Below are 24,848 nucleotides of genomic sequence, written 5' to 3'. Positions count from 1 at the left end.
CTTCAGCAACTAGCCACGCTCTGAGCCCTTTACCAGTTGGCTACTCAGCTGACTAAGACGGTGATTAATGCCTTATTAACGACAACAAGGAAAGAGCAAAATACGAAGTGGGAGCCGTTTTTATTTACGTGCCGCTTTCTGGTTCGTCAATGTGATGCTAATTTATGACCCTTCGAGACCGTAAACTAGACAGCCCTTATGCTATGGTGTTGTGAACTCGTAGCGGGGTTGTTCATCATAATGCTTGTTGTCGACACCGATTGGCCTTGGACTTGATTTAGACAGACACGGCATAGTTCAACGGAGTGGATTTTCTTCCGAAAACCGGAACCAACCGACTCGAACACTAAGTCTTGAAACGATTGTTTAGCAGCATGTCAACGGACACGCTCACTGATCTGGTGGATCCTCCAACATCAATTACAAATCTTATAGGGACCGAAGGATAAACGTAAATCATATAACGTATGATTACACTATTTTAAAACAAGACATCGAACAAGAGTGAACATATTGCAAAATAACCAAAAGAAGGATTTCAAGGACAATTTTCTCACAAGTACTTAAAACTTGAGAAATTGATGAATTTGATTGAATTGAGGGCCGGTTGAAGAAATAAAGAAAACAAACCCTGGAGGCGCGAAAAAAACGTAGAGTACGAACAGCGAGTACCAACATAACACGCCCCAGAGTTCGCATAAAAATAAAGCAAAAGTGTTACCCGTATTGTCGTTTCGCCGAATTCCTCGGTCGAGTAAAACAAAAAAAAACAGCCCTTGAAGCGAGTGTGCCATGGGAGCAATAAATGAAAAGGGCCTGCTTCGCAGTTTCCATCCTCCAAACTCGACGATCACTCAACAGACCAAAATCGTGGTCCGCAACATTGTAGCGATCACGGCCCGAACAGCGCTCGGAAAACGACCAATCTTAGCACAGCGAATCCCTTTGAAGAACAACAGATTGGTTCAACAGATCGAGAAGTTTGTGCCGCCAAGGAAGTATATAAAATCTTATGTGAACCATGTCGACGGAACGGACCAGCCACGCGTCGATGAGAAATTAACAACAAGCAAACGCTTCGAGCACGTGTCTTGGATTGGAAAGATCGCGGATCGTTTTTGGTTTTTTCGTTTTTTAAGCTTTGTCTACTACATAATTGAGACAAATGAAGGAAAATTTTTGTAGCGAATTATTTTGTTTGCATATATGCTTAGTACGTCACAATTTATTTATTTCCCAATTCAAGATTAGACGCAACAGAGTTTGCGTGGTTCCGTCATAGTGTCGATCAAAGCCGATATTTGATGAAAATTCAAGATAGAACGACTTTAGAACGTATTCTGTGTGCAACTTGTCAGCGCAACCTCATTTGCCCATTCGGTGCGAACAGCGGTAGCGGTACGAGATGTTATTTTTACAACTACGCCACCAAACGACTCCGTCGTGGCAGCTTCGCATCTTCCGGGTGTGCAGGATGCAGCGATGAAACTGTAAGTGACTAATTGCTGCCGGTAATCGGTAAACATCCCACGCCGGTGCTGGCAGGGTCTACATAGCTATGTGAAAAGCCACATGATTGACCACATTCTTCTTGGCTTACAGGTGTGGTATAAAAACAACTGCTCACCATCCTCACTTCCCAGCTGCTGAAAATGTGGACCGAAGGGTTCATCAGGGTGGATACGAGTAAGATCGCGTGATAGATGTTCCTCGATTTCTAGATACCCCACCGATCGAACTCCTTCAATCACCCTTTCGCCCGCGGAATTGAAGCGGCAAGACCTAAACCTTCGCCAAACTAGATACTGTGATGTAAAGAAAGCGGAAGCGGGCGGGTGAGGGTGGAACTACAAGAAGTGCCGCATAGTGCGATGCACCGCATTGCTGTAGCAACTATATATAGATTAACGAAATAAATAGCTGTAGTAGCTGCGATCGTACAATACGGCAGGCAAACGCACGTAAGAAATAGCGGATTGCGAAACGGCTTGCGGTCCCATGCCAAACACGCTGTCCTCTCCAAGCCTCGATGGTTCCCAGAAGTCTACGATGGTGGGTTGGACTGTCCGCCGTAATGTCTGTCGTAATGTCGCCCATCTGTGTAGTCGTTCAACTAGCAGCCCTAAGCTGATAGAGTGGAAATGACAACGGGGCATTCTTCTGCCAAGCAACCGGGCTAAAAATGAAGCTTGGTCCCAATCGCTTCCTGCGATCGGTTGACTCACAAGACAACGTTGTTGCTCCGACGATCGTTTTTCGATCTGGCGAGACGAATTGACGACGGCAGGACTAACTCCGTCGCTGGTTGTGATCACTACTGCACATATTCGACGGCACATGACACACGGACGCGTTGTTTATCGAACGTTAAATGCACCAAACGTGAGTCGTGAAAAACTGCACGTACGCAAGCACTGATTAGCTAATGAGCCAAGCGCTTTAAGCTAGTTTGTATTACTGGTGAAAGTAGTGATTTGCATCCATTCAGCTGTCACACAAGGCACAGGTTCACAGGAGCTCTCGAGGGTGGGACTCCTGGGTTTTTCCTCGATTTACCTATACACAGTACATAACGCATCTGTACATGTCCAATGTGTATAAAATGCCCCTAGTACCTAATGGACTTCTTATCACTTGCTTTCAATACCACCTTTCTGCCGTATTTGCAGTTCAGAGGAACCTGCTATGAACGATACTTTTCGTGTTGAGCGGGGAAAATGACGATTTAGAAATGGGTTGATTTAATTAAATTTTATTAGTGTTTCATTCGGTGAAACTGCGCCTTTTCGACGTAATCTATCGTGCCCTATTATAAATCCATCTCTGTGACTCGAGTGACTTTCAATTTTCCTCGCCGTTGGAAAATGTCTTCAATTATGGAAAGATGTTCAAACATACACGGTGGAACGTTTGTAATTAGTTGTAAAGAACGCGATAAATGTTCCATCGCAGATTGAAGATCCGTCTGAATGGTAAGCTCTCGGGATTCCCCGTCTCCGGAACAGTTTTCTGCGCCGCTTGGTTCAACGTCGTCTTCGCCGTTTACGATTTGCAAAATATCTTCATCAGTTAAAAACCCTTTGCACGCTACATTTTGATCCACAGCGCAGTATTTTTCGAACCATGGTTCCATCTCTTCCTCTTGCATAACGTCTTCGGAAAGACCCAAAAGATCCAGATCCGCATCGTTGATGAAAAAACCTGCCTTCTTAAAGCTGCTTCGTATTATTCCTGGAGATACGCCAACCGTCCAGCACCGGGCCAACATGCGAATTGATTGCAATGTGCTCACGGTTTTAGGGGTCTAGAAACGGTAGAACCAAAATCAAACAATAAAATTATTGAAAAACCATTACACAACTGCAAGTAGTATTACAAACCATTGTATTCGTCAGGCCGAAATTTTCCCGACACCATTTCACGAGGTCGTGTCGATAACATTTTTTCAACTCTGTTGTTACACCGTAATCAAGTGGCTGCTTATTTGTTGACAAAAACTGTAAATTTATGGCCTTAAGCTCGTATTGCAGCAAACGTTTGAGGTGACCATAATCCTGAGCGAACATCAACACGTTTCTTTCATTCTCTTGAAACTTTGCGTCCAGCTTTAAAATCCAACTTCGGAACACCTCCCAGTCAATCCACGATTTACTAGCACTTGTATAGTCGACGGGCAGCGACAGCAAATGATTGAAGGAGACCGGTTTCTTTTTATTTCCAATCACCAGAAGCGGTAGCTTCTCACTGCCGTCCATATTGGCAGAACAAACGACGGTCAACCGTTGGTCAGGAAACGATCCATCTCGACAAGTTTTCGAATAGAAAATATCCGTGTGTTCTGGTAAGCATTTGAAGAACAACCCAAACTTTGCTATGGAGTAAATGTCTTTTGTACAGTATTGGCCTATTTCCAGCTTAGTGTTTGAAATTTCTTCGTGTTTCAGTGCCTCATAGCTGGTTTTTTTCTTGGTTGCGCGTGTCACATGAACATCGTGTCGTTGAACAAATTTCACGGCCCAACCGTTACTGGCTTTAAAGTTCTTGATTCCAAGTTTTTCTTTGAATATCAATGCTTTGTTAATAATATTGGGAATAGTTATACATAAGTTGTTGTTTCTTGCTTGGTGAACGAAGAGCTTCATGGCGTTCTCCAATGGCTGATGGTGAAGCAGTACTCTTCTTTGTTTTGTTTTATAAATATTACGGCCTTCGGAAAAGTACTGCCGATACTTTTGTCTATCTTTTATCAACGCATTTATGTACTTTATTGGTAAATCCCACTCTTCAGCTACATCGTCTACGCTTCGTCCATATTGATCAATATCCTCAATAATGTCCAATTTTTGTGCTATTGACAGTATGACCCGTTTCTTGAACACTCTTTTTCGCGCTTTTACAGGATTCTCCATGGTAACCACGCAGTTATCAAAGTATCATTCCAGCAGTTTTATCCAAGCTCAACTGGTTTTAAAGCTGAATCAAAGCACTGTTCAAACGAAACACAAGATTTTTTTGCAAACACAACTCCGTATCTTTTTCATTTCCAAAACATGTACCCAATGTCAATAAACACGCGTCATTTGAATGACAAACGCTGTGTTCACAAGGGGGGATCGAAGACTTCCCACTTTTTAAAATTGGGTTTGCGTCTAGCATAAAACCGATAGCACATGAATGTTATTATATAAAAAAAAACAAACTTATATTCAAAAGGGATGAAATGCTGTTAGCCTGGTTGACGTTAAATCGATATTATTTTCAGATTCCACATGAAATTGATCACCTATTAATATTTTGAATACCTAAGAACAGATCAACTACTGTACAAGAAAGATCGTTATAATCTTGAATCATAGTTTTATGCTCCGTCATCCATCCTTTGCATTGATGGAAATTAATAACTTGCATATAATAGTAAAACACGGGCGGTTAGCGCAGGGCGTTAACAGGCCGAAGGCCAAGAAGAAGGAAGCTCGCGATGTTGCTGAAAAAACCAAAGCGCCATGTCTTTTTTAACCACTGTTTATTCACTGTGGTACAGCGATTTCATTTCATTGTTTTGCCTTCATTGCATAATTTAATATTAGGTAATTCTCTTTTGGCTCTTAATTTGCGTTTTGTTGAACACCCTCTAAAATATCTGACTCACTTATAGGCCCGTGAGTCCGCAGATTATAGTCCACTTCGTTCACTTCTGTAGATAACTTAACCGAACTAGAATCGTTTTCTGATCCGCTAGTATCAGTTTCGTTGACATCCGATAAACCGGCTAAGGGATCCTCGTCATTGATGGGAAATCCAGCTACTTTGAAACTATTTTGAATTGTTTTAGATGGAAGATTGTTCCAAACGTGTTGAAGAACACTGATCGAATCCGTCACAGTAGGCTCCGAAGAAGGCTGTGGAAAACAACGATCAAATTGTATTACTCTGTTTTGAATAGATAATTTGACAAAATTGTGTGTTACCGTTTCGTTTCCATTTCGTTGTGCCACAAACTTCGTTAGCTTCTGACGATAATGCTTTTTGAGAAGTTGAATAACATCGAATTTGATTGGTAATCTGAGCGCAGAATTATTTGCTGGCAAAAAATGCAGGTTTATCGCTTTCAGTTCCGCTTGTAGTGACTTTGGATGTATGCTACTCTCCTCGACGAATAGCAGTACATTCCGTTGCTCTGCCGCAAACTTCCTATCAAGGATTAGCATCCAATCTCGGAATAGAACCCAGGTCATCCAAGATTTTGAATTGCACCGGTAGATTACGGGCAACAAGTCGACATCACTGAAGCATTTGACGCTTTTGTCGTTTCCGACCACGAGAAGCGGTAATTTTTCTGAGCCATTCATGTTAGTTATGCACATGATTGTTAAACGTTGTTCGGGAAGATTTCCGTCTTTGCATCTTCTACCATGAAAATGTTTGCTTTCGTTGGGTAAGCATTTGTAAAATAGGCCCGTCTCGACCCCGCTAAAAACGTCGCTTATATTGTATTGCCACACAAGCCGCGATATGGACTCTATGCTGTCGTCTTCTTGGCTATCATTTTCATCTGGTAGTTTATCAAAGTTTATATTACATCTTTTGAAAAAGCACTTACTCCACCCGTGGCTTGCTTTGAAGTTGTCAATTCCTAAATATTCTGCGTATTCCAGGGCTTTTCGCCTTACCTGTTTCCGTGATATCCAAACGCGGTTGTCCCTGCTGCTACGGATGTAAAGTATCAAAGCAAGGTCCAACTTACTAATGAAACATTTACGAATACGTTTTCTGCGAGAATTTCCTTTTGATCGTGTTGAATGTACCACTGGGTTTAATGACTGAGAACAGCCTTTGGATGGAACAAATTTCTGATCGTCTGTTTGAATGACTGTTTTACGACGATCGGATAGATCGTATGTTTGGAGACTTCCTTGCGACGAATCTACGAAATCTGCATCTTCCATACGGCCAGAGTATGTAACAAGTTTGTCCACTGCACAATACTCAGTAAACAAAGTGGATGATTCATACTCGATTTCTGAATCGCGCGTATTCACATCATAAATAGCTAAGGGATCCTCCTCATCGTCACTGAATGAAAAACCTGCATTTTTGAAGCAGGCATTGATTGTTTCTGGTTTGATACGGGTACTCCACGCTTCAGTCAGAATGTTGATACTATCCAATGTCGTTATATCCGGATGAACCTTAAAAGATAAACGAAATTATTTTATGGTTTACCATAGACAGAAATATGCTTGCGTATCCACACTGCGTTACCGATATTTCTTCGGAATTATCTGTCCATAACTTCCACAATGACCGTCGGTAATATTTTTTCAAAATTCGAATAGGCTGCCGTAATGGAGAATCTTCTTTTGGCAAAAACTGCAAATTGATCGCAGCCAATTCCGTCTGTAACGACTTCGCATGACCTGTACAGTCACTAACAAATAAAAGAACATTTCGTTGCTGCTCTTGAAATGTTTTGTCCATCTCCAGAATCCAGTTTCTAAACAAACTCCAAGTTATCCAGGCATTGGAATTGCTCTGGTAGATTACAGGAAACGACTTCTCACTCCTGAAGCAACTTGGTGTTTTCTCAGTTCCAATCACCAGCAGAGGGAGTTTCTGGGAGCCATCCATGTTGGTCGTTAATCCAATAGTTAATCGTTGCTCCGCCAATGAGCCGTCTGAACATGTTTTCTCTTTAAACTCCTTTATTTTGTTCGGCAAGCATTTAAAGAACAGACCCGTTGCACTGGCAGAGAAAACGTCTTGAGGGCAATATTCTTGAATCAGTTTTTCAATTAACTGTGAGTGTAGATAATCATCATCAAGACATTCTTTAGATGAAGGTTCTTTGATGTGAAGGTCATTCTTCATAGAAATTTTTCGAATCCATGCTTGGTTTGCTTCAAAGTCTTTGATTCCTAAAAGTGCTGCAAAACTTAAAGCTTTACTGCTGATCACCAACGGTGACAGGGTCATGTGACAATCTCTGCCGTACTTAATAAACAGATCAACTGTTCGTTCAAGGGCCTCCATTTTGCACGGTTGGACAGAAATTTCTGGATAACATTCAGGGGATGCATTGTTACTGTCAAGGACATCCTCCAGAGGGTCGTGACAGTATTCCATATCGTTTTCGATCTTTCTAAAAGATTCCTGCAGTAATGCATCAGTTTTGAGTCTTTTGGCATCTGATAGTTCCGGACTTTTGTTTCTGGCTTTGATAAACATCCTTAGCTGACTAGAGAGTGTGCTGAAAGCTGGCTGCTCGGGAATACTACAAGACCCCGAGTACTCTAAATTTGGACTCTCTGTTTTGTTGTGCAGTTTTGAATTGTATTCTAATGTCGTATGACCACTCATTGGTACGTTGCACAACACATTGTTAGCTTCTGCAGACTCGCCGGGCCATTGATAGACTGCTGATTCGTCAATAATTTCCATTTCTATTGCTTCTGTCGAGCAGGGCGTTGTAACACTGCACACACGAACTAGATCGCATACGGGAAACCCAGCCTGTACGAAACATGACTGAATCAATTCCGGCGTTACTGCTACTTCCCACGACTGGGCAACAATATTCAGTCCTTCTACTATTGTAATGTCCAAAGAGTCCTAATAAAGAAAAACAAATCATTGTTATTATTAGTGCAATACACTTTTTCGGATACTTTTTTACCACTTTTTCGGCGAATTCTGTAGGGTGATGCTTAAACAACTCTTGTCGATAATATTGTTTGAAATGTTGAATAACACCCACTCGTAGAGGTGGAAGCAGTGACGAATTTGAATAAAACATATGTAAAAAGATTGCCTCCAGCTCATGTTGCATCGATATTAAATGTGCATCACGTTCCTCTACGAACAGTAGCACATTCCGATGATCTGCGACAAATTTTCTGTCCAATAACATTATCCATTCTCGAAGCAGTTCAGTATTCGAACGGGCCTCGGCATTGATTCGGTACAATGCGTTCGGACCACCTTCGGCTGACAGGTTATCGTTTCCAATCACCAGTAGTGGAAGTTTCTCTGTCCCATTCATGTTGGCAGCACACATGATTGTTAGGCATTGTTCTAGAAGCGATCCATCCAAGCACCCGTTTTCTTCCAGTTCTTGTGTGTTTGTTTTCAAACTTTTGAATAACAGGTCGGTTTCAGAGACAAAGAAAACGTCTCGTACGTTGTACTGTCTATCAGAATCAACAGTTGTCTGAATTGCTCCATTTTTAAGTGTACTGTCAAGCTGCGTGTTCTCGAAGTCTGATTCTTGATATTGGCCTTGAAATTGTTGATAACGTGTTTCACTTTCTGATTTAGAATCATCGTCCGCGGTATGCTCAGATCTTTCATTCATTGCCTCATCGTGGTCGGACCCTTCAATGCTAACATCTTCAGCTTCCTCTTCTACTGGACACGTAACGATATTATCCGTTTTATGTGCCTGGGCGCAGTCGAGAATGTCGGCATCGCTCATTCTTCCGTATGTTATTAAGTGTTGATCCACTTTGTTGTAGTCAAAAAACCATTCAGCAGATTCATACTGCTTTTCATGTGCGTCAACAATACAATCGGCAATGTTTGACTCAAAAGCATCCACATCGTTCATGGGGTAGTTTGCATTTTTGAAACATGTTTGTATAGTGCTACGCCTTACTCGCGTATACCAAGCGCATGCCAACATTTCGCCACACGGCACAGCCACATTCGAGCATATCTAAAAAAAACATTTAAATTAAAGAAACCCACTTGCAATGATAGCTGTCGAATACTGTACCATTTCTGTTCCGGTATGTTGTGAGGTGTGTTTTAAAAGCTCGATGCGATAGTGCTTCTTTAAAATTTGAATAACACCAATTTCAAGAGGCTGCTGCAATGGAGGATCTTTCATTGGTAGAAACTGTAGGTTAATGGCTTTTAAAACTGCCTGCAACGCTTTGGGATACACGGTGCATTCTTTGACAAACAGTAGCACTTTCCGTTGCTGCTCGGCAAACCTTCTATCTAACTCCATAATCCAGTCTCTGAACAGATACCAAGTTATCCAGGATTTAGGATTGCTTCGGTAGATGATTGATTCCATGTGCGAAAAGCAGTTGTCGTTTCCAATCACCAGCAGGGGAAGTTTTTCTGAACCATCTTTGTTGGCGGCACATACGATCGTTAGGCGTTGTTCCGGAAGTGATCCACTTTGACACAGTTTTTGCCTAAGTGCTCTAAAATCGCTTGGTAGACATTGGAAGAATAGCCCCGTTTCCGAGGCGGCGAAAACATCTCTTGCGCTGTATTGTGCGATCAGATTTACTACAGAGAAGTACTGCTCAGCAACACTCGGAACCAACGTCTTAGATATGCGAAAAGATATTTTATATTTTTTTAAAAATGTGTTAAGCCATTTGTTGCTTCCCTTGAATTTCTTAACTCCAAGAATTTTGGCGTACTTTTGGCCTTCGGCCACCACCATCTTGCCCGTTACGCGCTTGTTGTAGTGTCGGCCATGTCTGATGTATAGTTCCAGAGCACGCTCAAAAGATTCATCTCGATGCCGCATAAACCGTTTAAGTTTTAGATTGGCTGCATTTGCCTTAGCTCTGCTCAACCACAACTCTTTATGCCTATATATTGAACAAACGGTTCCATAGGACGTATTGAACTCTTTCGCCACATCTTGCAATCGTATACGTCGATTCGCATCGTCGATTCGCCGGATAATTTTTATCTTTTCAGATAGCAGAACTCCGGCTTTCATGGTTGCAGTAAAGCTGTAACATTATTAATAGCCGCGAAAACACACGCTACACTAAAATATACTCAGATTGTTTCGGTAGCACGGATTAGGGATCAACACTGCATGAACATTGGACGGGAGGACGCTTGTCAATAGATGTTTTTGTTCATTTGCAGTCGGAACTACACTACAGAACTCTCTTTAAGGTGCTCATGTCACAACCGTAGCGTTCTTCGTGCTTCGTTAAAGAAATCGAATACTTATGCACGTTCCGATCAATTGCCGCATTTTAGCAATGACTCTAAATGGTTCAAACATCTGTTTTAACCATTGGTTTGTGTTTGCTATAGTGTGAACTTTGGGACTACAGTCAAAACGTTTACGGGTCGGCCGAGGCGTAAACCCGAGCGTAAATACTTTCTGCATACGCTTTGCTTACAGAGGATAATTTAAGTTCTCATTTGCTGGTATAGCAATAAAATCTGAAAAAACAGAAAAAAATATTCAGAAATCAATTTATTTCTCTTCTATTTTTATTTTCTCGGACCAAAAACACGAACGTAAACACGTTTGACATCTGGTTTTTATATTTTTGCTGCCATACGAAGCGTAAACGATTTGACATTACAAATAAATTTAACGCTAGTTTTCACGCCTCATGTAGCCCCCCAGTACCACAAAGTACGGCTGCGCTTCTGCAACAACCTACTGTCATATCGCGACTGTACACATGTTTCTGCCAATCAACAACAACAAAGGTAGCACGTGCAACTCTTGAAATTACTTCAAAATTCACGAAAGCGAAGATGGAATCGCGATATTGTCGTATTTGTCTCACGGCAGTTGGTGTAAATATTAGTATTCACGAATCCGTGAACAAAACAGCAACGCTGCTAGACGTATTGCACAGAATTTGTCCCCCGGCATTCGCTAGGAATGAAAATCAACAATGGCCCACAAAAATATGCAACGAATGCAAAGGCATGATTATAGCAGCAAACGAGCTATATGAACTTTGCATGACCAGTGTTGAGTGTTTGACGGTGCTGTTTCCAACATTCTCTGCAAATGCGCCAAAGGAAGGCTTAGAAACGGACAATGATTCAAAGGGCTTCACGAACGCGACCAATATGTCAGTACACGAGAAGGGCATTTTCGATATATACCCTACTTTGTTTGAAGAAACAGTAGAAATCAACGAACAAATGGATGCATTGATTTATTCCGCGGTGTTTGATGATACGGAAAATACAACAAACGATCCTGTGGGCGATTCGCTGGCTAGAACAGCCGTAGAGCAGAAAAAGAGAACTTATATCCGACGGAAACCTGCTGTCAGCAAACGAATCGAAGCAAACGCAAATGTATCTGACACCACGAGCTGCTTAGTTATCTCTGAAGAAATTATAAAACTGGATCACACATATTCCTGCGAGCATTCTCCTTCATCGGATGAGTCAGAATATGGAATAGAAGCGCTACCGTATACAAATGTTTTCAGCAATGAAAAGTCGCCGCCAACAGAATCTGCAAATCATCTATGTCCATTTTGTGAACGGGTGATCACTTTTTCAAAACACCTCGATTTAATTGAGCATTTGGAAACGGTGCACACAGATTGCATTCATTCTTGTGATCCATGCCGTATGGTTTTTGTTGCCCTAGAAAGCTTTGAAAGACACAAAAAAAGACATGCAAAGGAACTACATTTTTTTTGCACTGTCTGCGAGAAAGGGTTCGCTAGCTCAAAAGCTCGAGACAGACATGTTCCGGTTCACAAGTACTCTTCTCTATGCGAAGCTTGCGGAACAACATTGCCTGACTATTTCGAACTTATGGATCACATCAAAACCAACCACCCAAATTTGAACAAACCATTTGCCTGTAAAATTTGTCCATCCAAATTCTCCAGCCAGTGTAAGTATGCAAGGTTCCTTTTTCAGTTCAATAGTTTACGTAGCAAATCATATAACTCATTCTCCTGTTTCACGTCGATAAATGCTCGTTCATTTCAATTACAGCTTGTTTGGATCATCATCTAATTACGCACACGGAAAATAAAAGATTTGGTTGTGATGTTTGCGGTAAGCGCTTTACATCAAAAAGTTTCTTGAGATATCATAAACGTTTCATCCACGAAAGTAAGACACAATCAATTGCTGAAATACTATTACTCTCATCCTAATAACGTTCTTTTCGTTTGTTTCAAATACTTTTCCACGTTACAGACCTCCGCCCATTCAAATGTGATGTTTGTGGCAAAGGGTAAATTTAAATGTTTTATTTTTAACAAACTCTAATTGTGTTTGTTTTATTGTTACAGGTTCGGTTATACTGCTTCACTCAAGGTACACGTTCAAAGTCACACCGGTGAAAAACCGTACCCATGCTATTTTTGCAAGCATGAGTACAGGCACTTCACCGATTTAAAATTACATTTGAGGAAACATATCGGTGACAAAATCTATCCATGCCATCTCTGTGAAGCATCTTTTAAACTGAAGAACACTCTACGAGATCATTACAAAGAACACTCTCACGGAGATTCTCCTTGGGCGGAACGTGATTTTCAGTTTACGCTGCCTTATCTCTTGCGTTTGCGCTACGCTGGAAAGAGTTGTGAACCTACCCCGGTTAGTGAGTGAGTTAGTTTTTTAACAGAGAAGATATTTGCTAATGAATAAAACCTTCTGTGGCAAAAATACACCATAACTATTGCGAATGCAACGAGAAAGGAAAACAAAGGTATTTGAGGTTGTTTATCCCGTGAAAGATATCCACTAGCAGGGAGGTCAGATGTATGAAAGCCCTAACTCTGGAGGAGTTAGCTACTATGGGTCGTAGGCAAGGGCTCACAAAGAAATGACTCTAATCTGAAGTAAAGGAGCCCCGACTCTGGGGAGTCTGCAAGTATGAGTCGTCGGCAAGGGTTCGCAAAGTGAAAAGCAACTTTGAAAAAATTTATGACTCTTAGGGGTAAAGGTTCTGAGAGAGTCTTTTGACCCCGTTGGAGAAGACGTCCTCTTGATGACTAGCCCCGAGGCGTCCACAGCCACCGCAGTCGTCCGCCCCACCGCCACCGGTAACCGTAAATCCGAAATTTGAGGTTAGCTTAAAAGCAGTAGTAACTATTGACTCTGCAAGAGTATTCACAGCAGTTATGCTTGCGATACTTTTAAGTAAATGATGTGCATCTATTTTATACCAGCACTAACGCAGGAACGAACTGTCGAACGCACGGACGAAGAGAATCTTCCAACAATACAACCATTTACAATCTCTTACAAGCAGGAACTTATTAATTACCTATCGTGTTCATGGACTGTTTAACGGGAATTTAAGTTTAGAAGGTGTGTAAGTTGATATTGTGTTTCTTCGCTGAAAAAACTAATAATTTTCAGGAGAATCTGAAATCATGCGCTGTGACTATAAAGGCTGTTTTCAAAAGGTTAAGAAACTGCCTTACAAGTACGACTAAAACAACATCAACTACTCAAGTTTTCCATGTTTCATTTACTGAGCAAATTTTCTTAAGACGAAATCATTCCACTGTTTTGTATTCCGTAGTTTATTTTGGGTCAAATCCTATAAAATATCATTATCATTTAGTTCACATAAAATTTGAATTTTATTGGTAGATTTATAAATCATTTTCGTATACATGCTTTTGTTTTTAATTCAATCTTTGTTTTTTTGTTTTTTTGTTTCATGTTTATGTACGGAATTCGTGTGTTGCGATTATTTCAGTTTTTCAATTTTATTTACTTAATTTACTTTAAAAGAAAACAGCGGGTAAAGTAAAAGAATCCCCAGAAAATGAGGGTGACCAATCATAACAAGTTTTACGAACAAAAGGAACAGTGTAGTAAAACAGTAACAGAAAAGCAAAGACCAATCATAAAAAAACAAATTTGTGATTGAAGAATCGAGTTTTGACTTGCTCTAGTCTATGTGTTGATGATTGAATGCGAAACACGAAATTGTTTGTTTGAGAAGAAAAGAAAGTATTTGAAAAAATATTTTTATAAACCTTGTTAAGTACCCTTAAAAATTATTAATTGAAAATGTGAAACTAAAACGAAATGAGACAATTCTAGAAAACTAGCCGCAATCGTTTGTTCAGTGTTTTGCGTGTCAAACAATGTGTTGATGGTATGCTACCTTTGATGATGGTCATCCATAACTTATTTAGGTAGCTTATTAAGGGCCATACTATTTTGCAGTTGTTCTTGCTTCTATGATGTGTATTTACTTACTTATTAATTATCTATAAAATGTCAAGTATCTCGTTTGTTTTCGTCTATTCATTTCTTTGTTATCATTATTTATTTTCCTCTCTTTCAATGTTTTCTAGTTAACGTTATATAATTTCTTATTAACGTTAAATATAATTGATAGTTTTCTAATAATTCCCTTTATATATCGTATACAAATGATTTGTTGGTTCTCTTGTTCTTTTGTTCATTTTTCCTATTTCTTCAACGCAATTCAATGTACGCAATTTTTGCGATTTTTTACGATGACTGACTCTTTGAGACCTCGGCGACTTACACACGTTCTCGTACTGATATTGTCTTATCGTTTTAGATGCTTGTGTTCTAAGAATTGGATGTTTGAAGATGGGACATTCCTTGGTGCACAATTACTTTCCAACTTTCAATTTTGATGAATTTGATTTTTTATCTACAGAAAACTATACTTTTTAAATAGGACACAACATTTAAGCATGATGTTAAAATGAAAGTTCGATATAGCATTTCCTCTGCTAATAACTCATTCTCATGAAATGTATATCTATTTCAGTTTGTTTGCATAAGTACATTCAATTTTAACAAACTTTTAGACAAATGTAAACGTTATTGGTATACAGGCGTTCTTGGTAATTGGCGAAAAGTTTGTTTTACTTAACATCCGCTATTAATGACCATTAAAATAATTACCGTACTAATAAGAACTGTAGACACAAGGCATAGGAAAATAAAATAAAACAGAATTCAAAATGGTAAGACAGGAACATCAAAATTTAAAGTCACCATATAAACAATAAGGCTGCATGGTGAGACAATTTTGTGCTAAAAGACATCTGAAACAGAGCCAAAAACTATGAACCGACACTTGCTCAACGAAAAATGTAAACTGTGTGTGATGTTGTGATTACGATATCATTCTTGATAGCCAAACGAAATACACTCATTTGACACTGTAAAATGACTGATTTTGTGCTTTTCCGAATTGATCATTGTTTGTTTTTGTTATAATTTGATAAATGATTAATGTCGTCTTTCCTAAGTTGAATGAATTAGTTTTAGTTATAATGGTGTCAAGTAAGCAATTTCGGGCAAGTAATTCTTCCCGAAAAATGTATTGTGATGGTAAAAGTTTATCAGATGATGATATTCTTTATACCTTTGGCTATCATGTGTTTTTGTTTGTACCAGTTTTCTGTTATCTACTAGCGCTTACTCGTTTACATTTAATTTCACAAATTATTGCTTACTTTTATGCTTATACCACCTATACTGTTTGTTTCTCTTGCTTACCTTATTTATATAAATTACGTATATAGTTTACGAGCTGCAGCAACATGATTGTTAGATAGGATTTTACGGATTTGCAGGCAAATTCTTCAAAAATAAACGATTCGTGGCGAACTATAGATTAACCGACATTTTTATGTTATCTTGATACATGTAATTTTAGTATACACGTACACATCTTTTGAAGTTTGTTTTTGTCATTCGGTACGTGATCGGATTTGAGAAATGCCACTATTTTTATTGCAGTATTTTTGTGAATCAGATCATATCAAACTTGTCACTGTTTCAAACCGAAAAACATTATTTCTTATGGTTTTTGACCATTTTTAAACTGTAGCTTTACGTTCGTTCGTTGTTGCTGACAGATGTATGTGTCATCATTCACTTCGATAAAATGCAGATTATGGAGCGCCTCGAAACATCGTCTAGTGTAAAGAGAGTGCTATCAATAGTGCTGCCGCTACGGTACTTCCGTTTTAATCTAATTTTGTTTACAAACAGTTACCTTTCGCAAACTTCATTTACATCATTTCCGCTTCTACGAGTATCGCCAAGCGTTTATTCAGTATACTTTCACACTTTATCGCATATAAATTAATCCTAATATATTATATGCGTTTGTGCTGGGTCACAAACTTAGGGGATCGTTCATTGTATGCGGAAGGTTTTTTGTGAGTAATGTTTTCGAGGCGACGATTAATTTTTGCATGTAATTGCTGCTTACTAGCCTGGCTTCCGCGAGGTTTATTATTGGCGTTTGATATGAAAAAATTAACTATGAGATTCGACATAATAAAAAAAAAATCGTACTGTCGCGGAATTGTAAAAAATTGAAGGATGGCGATAGTACGAATTCAAGAGAAGCACAGTTAGTTTTTTTACAGACTTCAAAAACGTCTTTAACCAGTTTTCGGCTATCTCCAATATTTTCTGTTACTTTCTACCAATAAATGCGGTTTATTATTGACTGAAATGTACTCGAAACCAACGAGTTGTAAAAATTAGCAAAAAAAATATTATAGTTAAATATAAGGCCATAAACTTCGATGGAAAATAATAGATATTTTATCTGCTCAATGATATATTTAGAACAAGCTTTGAAAGACTTTATGATAAAACACCAGTATGTGGTAAGCGAAACGAAGGATGAATGCCGCTTCACACAGAAATCGACATGTGCAAAACATTTTTTCGTAATTCTTCAAAAGAATTTAAAAACAACTACAAAAATCCTCAGAGTTTTTGTCGTTGTCGTACAAAATCTTCAGCTTTACTAATTTTCGCATTACGTTAATTGAAACAACGTATAGCGTGGTATTTATTGTGTTGAATAAATGAGTTGAATTGAAATAAAGTTTAAATGTGATGTCAAATGTTCGTGTTGATTGCTTAATGTGAAAGTCACTACAGTACAGCGCCAAGGAAAGGGTAACTTCAGAATATACTAGCGGTCCAATGTATTCGATTAACTGTACAGTAAAATTCACTATACTCACAAAACAAGTTACACAAACTCCAATGTCGTTTTTGCACGTTTTTGATACGGTAAATTATCTTAGAATATTTAATTTAATCGAATCCTTCCCAAACGGAATTCAACAACTTGTTCAAACTAACCTGCAACATTGCTAAAATTCGTTGACATTCGTTAATTTTCCTTTTCTCGAAGAGATCGAAAAAATAAGATCCGGCATTTGACAAAAAAACCTTTCTTCAATCCAAAAAAAAAACCTGTTAAAACCTTTCTTCGAAACACGGAGTAATGCGCAGCTTACATAAACTAAGATTTAATTAAACAACAATGAATTGTAAATGGAAGATGTTATTGAGTAGACAATCAAAACAATTGACGAGTTTTTTCATTCATCACATATCTGTGCTTTTCAAATACTTTAGACCGCTAGTGTATGTACTGTCATATTCTACGTGATGCATTAATAGATTACTTATACAATACACTCGAATGAAAAGTTTTCACATCAACGGTCCATTTATCTACGTTGAATAGATTTATAAGAAGAAAAATGTATAACTAGGTACTAAGATGCACGTTTGAAAGTAAGCAAGCAGCGGGCCAATGGAGCTATTCATTCCTTCTTATATCATTCCAGATGATATTCGAGAACAGAATAATGGTTACCGATACAATACCCAAGGCTTAATTTAGCTACTATCTTACGAGTTACTAATTGTTCTTTAAAATATAGTAACCTGCCACATAATTCATACCTTTTTACTTCTTCTTACGATCGTCTCTACATGTATTACCATACGCGTGTGTTTTGAATGAATTTGAATTTCTGTTACTTTTGTTTTTCAAGTATGATTTTGCTTGTTCGCTGTTTAGTTCAAATCCGCAAGATGTCCTTCATCGAAAATTATTTCCGTACCAGTGTGGTTTCTTGTCACTTGTCATATTTCTTAAGGATCTTTCCCTCAAGGACTAAGATCCTGATGTAGCTGATCATAACCCATGCTACCATCATAGGGCTGTTGTTGGTCGTATCCTCCCGAACCAAGAGAGTATCCCATCGAATCCTGTGCAGGAGCAGGAGACATCATCGGTGTTGCTGCGCCACTGGGTGGTCCACCCATTGAGTATGGCGATGCACCAGCCGCTTTCTTAGCTGCGTAAAGATTAGCTTCCTCCTGCGCCTTCCCTATGTTTTTCTTATAACGAATGCGCTTATTGCCGAACCAGTTGGACACTTGCGACACCTTAAGAAAATAAATGTGTACCTTTGAATCTATCTTACAGCAAGTTTCGAAACACTTACAGTAATGCCACATTTCCGGGCCAATTCTTCCTTAGCTTCTTCCGATGGGTAAGGATTGCTTAGGTGGCTATAGAAGTATTCGTTCAGGATTTCAGAAGCCTGCTTGCTGAAATTACGTCTCTTCCGCCGAGCATCCAAGAACCGTGAGCTGAATAAACGAAAGGGTTGAGGGATACAGTTAGATACAAAGTTCAGCACTATTTGTATCTCCGATGTCATAAATATCGATACGACTAAATGAGTTAAAATAATTATCTCAGTTTTCTTCATCTATCACACTAAAGGTTACACTTTTTCAATGAAATAACGGACAGTTCCGTCGAATCGTGCAGCAGATAAGCAAAAGTTGCAAAACAAGCAAAAGTAAATAATGGAAAGGGATTCGTTGTACACCGGGCACTAAGCAGCTTGTGTAGCCGCTGCTTGAACTGAATGAGTTACTCACAGATACTTTCTACACTACATTTTGGGATCGGCAATCGGAAGTAATTCAATGATTCAATAAAAGGGACTGTGATTTATGCCAACACAGTAATTAAATCAAATTGGCTTATTGTTACCTACATTATTTGAATGGGAACATTACTGGTGAAGCCAGGATGCACTTACCGCAGAATCATAACCGCTTCGCAGGTAGATTGCTTGAGCTGCATCTGTATGGAGCTGAATTTTCGATGGATTATTTGTACCATCCGTTCGATTTCTTTTGGCGTTATAGGTCTACGAATATTGACATAAAACAGTTGATTGACATATTGACATAAAACAGGACACATATTGCATGAGGCATACGTTCTATTTACCTGGTACGGCTTTGTTCCCGCAATAAATTCATTACGTGTGTAGTGAATTCGCTGCAGGCTTGTTCGTACTTTTCCAGCTCCTGATGGTATATCTGGCGAATTTGTGCCAACTTTGCCCGGTAGTCTGAATGTTCGATAGCATTGTCTTGGCCACCAGTTAGATCGGACTGCGATAAAAAGTCTACGCATGTTTTGCACAACATTCAAGTGCCAGTTTGTGGTAATGAAAAATTAGAAAGAAGCAAAATTTGCAAATGTAAGTTTAAATCACCCAAGAGACATGAACAGACAATATTTTCGATGTTTCCGTACCTGCACCACCGCCTTTTTCCGGTCCAGCTACTCCTTCGGCGATCAACATGTTGTCCAGGCGCATCAGCTGGGGATCTGGAGGCTCTTCTTCTTGGGTATTTCGCAACGACAAAACTGTAAATACAAGTTTAATCGATTTATTAAAGAGAAATTACAGTCACCAGCTGTAAACTGCGTTGTGTTATTCTCTAGAAGGTTGGATAACTTTTCACTATTAATCTCAGACCTTTTTCGAACAACTGTCAAAACTCAATTTATATTTCTATTATTTTTTAAAAGAAATAAATTGAGAAGGCATGATAAAATCACTTGCAAAAACAATTTCCAACTAAATCCTCAGTATTCCATTTTTTGTTGAGCAAACTAAACTATACCCTTTTAAAATACTAATATTTGGGCTACTCATGTCAGGCATATTGTGCAATGCTTTCAACGACTACTCTAATTATTATTTTTCAACATCCAGTTCACATGATTTACCTAGATACAATTGGAAAAGTTTAAAGACTACACGAGCGGTTATAAAATAATCAAAATACGTAAACTAGGATGTGGATGTTTTTACAAACCTGTTTTCTCTTTGATTTCGCATAGTACTGCAAATAAAACTGGTTTCATCCTATGACAGTTCAGTGTGTGCTTCCTTGCTTGAGCTTCGTCCAGAGACTGGTCAGTGATGTTCATGATCTGTTGCAAAATCTCGCCGATGTCCTGCTTGCGTGGATCATTATCGACGCCTGTCTGGCCATCGTTGGCTGACATGCCGTAGCTAGATGGCATTAAGCCACCGTGCCCTCCCATCATCCGGTTTGGGTCTTCCATTATTGCAGCTGTACTCCACGGCTGAGTATGAAACGATAAAAAAATCTACATAATTTCTACGTTGTACAACATCGAACATTGGAATCTGAAGCTAAAGTGCGATTTGTAAATCTCCAATTTGATCACAATCATTTCACAATAGAAAAAAAACTTGCCAAATATTCAGATTTCTCAGAGCTAATCTAAATCAGATTTTTGAGTTTACAACTGTATAACAATATAAATACGGCCCGGTCCGTTCCTCTAAGATAAAAAAAACGGTATTACATAGTTATTATATATTTTTTAACAGATCGGTACATTGTACCAATGACTAGCACTCAATATGATAGTAATAATCGTGCTTTTCGCGGCCACGAGTTCACATTGAAATTTTTTGGACGTTTCAACATGTTTTTCATCATTTATTTATTATTAATAGAAAACGGGCATAGCTTTATTAAGCTCCAACTTAAAGTTTTGCACTCAAGTGGATGCAATTGTCAGGGTTCGAACAGACGTCTTTCTTTTAGAAACCTATTAATCGGTGCAGTGAAACGGATGATCTACGGTCGACCCACAGCCGGAATATGTTGTTGTTATTTAATCATAGATACTTTGAGCTATCAATCTTCAACGTCTCGATATATCTGGTTGATCGTATGATGCTGTCACACAAAATGCTCAACAAAGTACAAAATCTACGGCTTATATCATGAATCAGAGCTTTGGGAAGTTTTTTTACCCAGATTAGTTGTATGCGTTCTAATGACGTCATAAAAAAGTGAAGAATTCTGCATTCCGCTCGATTGAGCAAATGGCACCATTATATGCCGGTAAAACAAGAACTCAACAAAATGTTAACGTTATTGAGAACATCGTAGAACATACGTGTTATTACCAGATTCAATTTCAGCTGAAACATACATTTTTATATGTAAAAGGCACATTGTCGTCTGAATGACAATTGTACACCAAATAGTTCATAACAATACCGATAAGATATTCGATGTTCATTGTGAAAGCATCACGTATTTCGAAAATTTGCAGAAGAATTTATCAATCAGCAATAACGACGGAAATTTGGATGAATTCGACTTAAAACCGAGGCGATAAATGTTGCTAATACATTAATAAATAATCCATAAACAATCCCACGCACGTGAGGTATAATTTACACATTTACGTAATTCGTTTTAAACATAACTCATTTTCGCCTATTCTTAGACGAACGACGATGCTCATCGTGCGTTGTCATTGTCATTGTGAAACCAATGAAAACTGTGTTCCGATGAACGTTTGTTTGATTTCAAAAATTCAATATTGTGTGAACGAACTTTGAGAGGTCGGCTAGTCTTGACATTAATGAAAATTCAAAGAAAGATGCCCAGTTCTTCTGTAAAAAGGTATAATTATGCTTCATAGCACTAGGTATTACAAAAGTTGTGTGAACTGCATTCACATAATTTCTTCATACGTAGAATCATGTGAGGCGTTTCAAGCGATCACGAAGCCTACAAGCTTAAAGTTAGTTAACACGAAGCCTACAAGCTTAAACTGTTTACAGTTTACCCACTAATAAGCTCTGCCTGTAGTTTGGACCTTTCTCGACAAAGCGGTGCTTCTGTTGATAACCCAAGAACTGTTTACTTCTATCGAGTTGTTATAGGTTCATATTTGTTATTTCAAAGATTTTATAGATTTTTTAGGCCTAGCAAGGAGTGCCCTGCGGTAGTGATGCCGGATAACTAACATAGATCTATTCTTAATCTATTTAATAAGCAATTACGTTAAGTGTTATTATTTGTCGCATGAAGGTTTAGAACTTTATCTTGGACTTTGAAACGAGTGAAACAATATCTTCTTTTCGAGGACCTAAACGGTTTTAACTTTTCCAGCCACAACAAATTTAAAAAATGTTTTTAGCTTTGTTTTATTGCTAAACATTAAATGTTATAAATACGTCCGGTCCGTTCTTTTAAAATTGAAAAAAATATAAACTGTATAAAATGTTTTAACTTTGTGAAAATTTTGTTATCTGATCCATGCAAATACCTTTGACTGTTGCTAAAGCTAAATGCTAAAAGAAGTTGTCCACATACGTTAAGGAGTGCAAAGTTTTAAATTTAATCTAGAGATGAGAGAGAAACTATACAGAATTTTAAATGCAAGCTTGGATACTACTGGAACTAGTAGAATCAATGGAATTATTTGCCCACTATATTAGAGAGCGAGGTAGTCATTGTCCGTTATTATCTGCCATGAGATATCTCGAGTTCAATTTCCGATCTGAGTTCGCTTCGGCAAACTTGTAAAAACAACCAACATTTACTATGCAACATCTTAAGACCATACAATCAAGAAGAAATCTATAAAAAAAAACAGGAGAAAGCCCAGATTGTCTAGCAAAGAGTGAACTAAACTGCTTTTGCTTGGGTGTATGTATTACAAGAAATGTTTTTGTGTTTTTGTGTTTGTGTGTTTGTAGATCATGAACTGTGCATGTGTAAAATCGCCGTAATCGATGATGCCACACGAATGATATTTAGATTTTCCATGCAAATAAATAAACAGCGATTTGGGTCAATACCGATGTTAAATTCGCAATTTCGGCAATTCCAAAAATCCTAAGCTACGATTATTTTATTACACATTGACGCACTTTCCTCTGTTGCGAGCTATTGTTGAAGATTTGTTATTTCTCTCGCTGCAAACACTTTCGACAGTTTAGTTTAGGACAGTTATTACGATAAAACCAGCAAGTTTGTTGAAATAATAATTTTGGGAAGCTTTGCATAGCGATATTTTCATCGATGCTGCTGAGAGGAAGTTAAGGGAGTGCACGAACACATCCATAAACATCGGTTTTGGTATGCATTGTCTTGTATGCATAACTCGGCGGTGAATACATTTCGTACAGAATGGTGAGCATCAATAAGTATGGGATAAGGGAAATAAGCGCATTAAACAGGTATAGGGAGAGAGTTCACTGTACAGAAAATCACAGCAAAGAAATGAACACACACACACCCACGAAAAACCGAAAAACTCGTGTGGAAATCCTGAGAATCGAATGACACTTTTTCTTCCGTGTTCAAAAGCCATTCGTTGAATTGGCGAACTAAAATTGGTCATTTGTTGAATCATATGCAGCCGTTTAAGAACATACCCCTTAGTATATCCCTACAAATAATATCCGTATCGTTCTGCTCACAGGAACTACAAACACGGTTTATGGTAAAATGCTGTGGAGCAAATATAGTTTCATAAACAGATTTTTTCTTATTCTTTCACTCCACTTTATCACTGAAGGTGGCGTGAACTGCGCCTGACTTTATCCATCTTATTGCTTGCTTCCCCAGTGAACAAAGCAGCATAAGACGAGATATTTTTACAAATAACACACACAAACAAACATAATCTTCGAAGTTTCAATAATGTACGAATGCAGAACCCACAGAAGCGCCCAAAATGGGCAATCAATTTCACTTAACAATTCTGTAAGTAAATCCACAGCATTTTATGATCCATTCGGCTTATCTCAATAGGCCGGTACCTGTTAAATAAAGTTCTTGTTTACGATGGGCTGCTGGAAAGCGCCGTCTTACACAATTGACACGTACAGATTTTCAACATAGATCAATCACTTCTTGTGCCTTTCTTCGCAATGCTTATTTCTTAACCAGACTCTTTCATTTACCCGTTATCAACGTCGACAATCGCGTATGGTCAGTAAACCGGAAACACTTCACAAGTACACCAAAACCCAAATATTAGCTACGGTGCGACGAAAGATGAAACTGTTTCCAACGCCCTGAACTTAGCATCTATCTCCAGGCAATCTAAAGTTTCTTTCGGGAGCGTTCGACGAATACTTCACTAACACATACACACGATAGAAAACCGAGCTCTCAGTAGAAATGTGTCATACGAATCTGTGTGAAAGTTGCACCCTGTGCCGATGTTGCTACATGCGAAAATAAATGCTGATGCTTGAACTGATAGAAAAAAAAAAGCAGGGTTTAATCCGTTTGCATTTGGACGTGTTCAACTAGAACGATTTACCGCTGATGCTTTTGCTGTGTTTCGTCAAGGTATTGATTGGAATACGCCGTGTTTCGAGCGAACAATTAGTAACAACATCAATCTTGCTCATAATTCACGTTCCGTAACATTTGTTTATTAACGAACGTTGGCTTGTTAACTTTTTGGTGATTTCTTATATGTTCTGAATTCAAAGTACGCTACAAATAGCGAGAAAGTTTGTAAACATAAAATTAAACAACACGATCATTTTGCGTTCTTCTTTAGTAGGATCTCTAACTGACAAATCTGAATGACGGATCTGCCTTCGTTGTTTATAGTTTTAAAGCCGGGCAAAATTATATATTTGCAA

The 24,848-nt window shown here is 38.6% G+C and overlaps 5 protein-coding genes across 8 annotated transcripts; 1 reads left to right on the top strand and 4 right to left on the bottom strand.

The window, feature by feature from the left end:
* Nucleotides 1-2,766: 2,766 nt before the first annotated feature.
* LOC131216195 (tigger transposable element-derived protein 4-like) lies at nt 2,767-4,527 on the bottom strand. Of its 4 annotated transcripts, none has more exons than XM_058210619.1 (3): nt 4,398-4,527; nt 3,381-3,802; nt 2,767-3,304 (listed from the first exon to the last, which is right to left on the bottom strand). In XM_058210619.1, exons 2-3 carry the CDS (start codon nt 3,753-3,755, stop codon nt 2,810-2,812), a joined length of 870 nt encoding a protein of 289 aa, XP_058066602.1. In that variant the 5' UTR covers nt 3,756-3,802; nt 4,398-4,527; the 3' UTR covers nt 2,767-2,809. The 4 variants fall into 4 exon arrangements, with proteins under 4 accessions (XP_058066602.1, XP_058066599.1, XP_058066600.1 ...); XM_058210616.1 differs by having other exon boundaries at nt 3,381-3,871; nt 4,463-4,520; XM_058210617.1 differs by having other exon boundaries at nt 3,381-3,838; nt 4,398-4,495.
* Nucleotides 4,528-5,075: 548 nt separating this feature from the next.
* On the bottom strand, nt 5,076-7,403 carry LOC131216519 (tigger transposable element-derived protein 4-like). Its single transcript, XM_058211028.1, has 3 exons — nt 6,763-7,403; nt 5,469-6,689; nt 5,076-5,399 (listed from the first exon to the last, which is right to left on the bottom strand). Exons 1-3 carry the CDS (start codon nt 7,366-7,368, stop codon nt 5,106-5,108), a joined length of 2,121 nt encoding a protein of 706 aa, XP_058067011.1. The 5' UTR covers nt 7,369-7,403; the 3' UTR covers nt 5,076-5,105.
* Nucleotides 7,400-9,958, bottom strand: LOC131215349 (uncharacterized). Its single transcript, XM_058209737.1, has 4 exons — nt 9,272-9,958; nt 8,174-9,211; nt 7,493-8,109; nt 7,400-7,415 (listed from the first exon to the last, which is right to left on the bottom strand). Exons 1-4 carry the CDS (start codon nt 9,956-9,958, stop codon nt 7,400-7,402), a joined length of 2,358 nt encoding a protein of 785 aa, XP_058065720.1.
* Nucleotides 9,959-10,990: 1,032 nt separating this feature from the next.
* Nucleotides 10,991-12,908, top strand: LOC131216687 (zinc finger protein 596-like). Its single transcript, XM_058211242.1, has 4 exons — nt 10,991-12,139; nt 12,244-12,363; nt 12,451-12,487; nt 12,546-12,908. The coding sequence occupies exons 1-4, from the start codon at nt 11,029-11,031 to the stop codon at nt 12,865-12,867; spliced, it is 1,590 nt and encodes a 529-aa protein (XP_058067225.1). The 5' UTR covers nt 10,991-11,028; the 3' UTR covers nt 12,868-12,908.
* Nucleotides 12,909-13,802: 894 nt separating this feature from the next.
* Nucleotides 13,803-24,267, bottom strand: LOC131210987 (homeobox protein extradenticle). The gene is made up of 7 exons (XM_058204358.1): nt 24,153-24,267; nt 20,221-20,494; nt 19,652-19,765; nt 19,340-19,520; nt 19,146-19,256; nt 18,537-18,684; nt 13,803-18,477 (listed from the first exon to the last, which is right to left on the bottom strand). Exons 2-7 carry the CDS (start codon nt 20,471-20,473, stop codon nt 18,196-18,198), a joined length of 1,089 nt encoding a protein of 362 aa, XP_058060341.1. The 5' UTR covers nt 20,474-20,494; nt 24,153-24,267; the 3' UTR covers nt 13,803-18,195.
* Between the last annotated feature and the right edge of the window lie 581 nt (nt 24,268-24,848).

This window comes from Anopheles bellator, chromosome 1, assembly GCF_943735745.2.
Source record: "Anopheles bellator chromosome 1, idAnoBellAS_SP24_06.2, whole genome shotgun sequence".
NCBI lineage: Eukaryota > Metazoa > Arthropoda > Insecta > Diptera > Culicidae > Anopheles > Anopheles bellator.
This window is presented reverse-complemented; position numbering and strand designations above follow the sequence as displayed.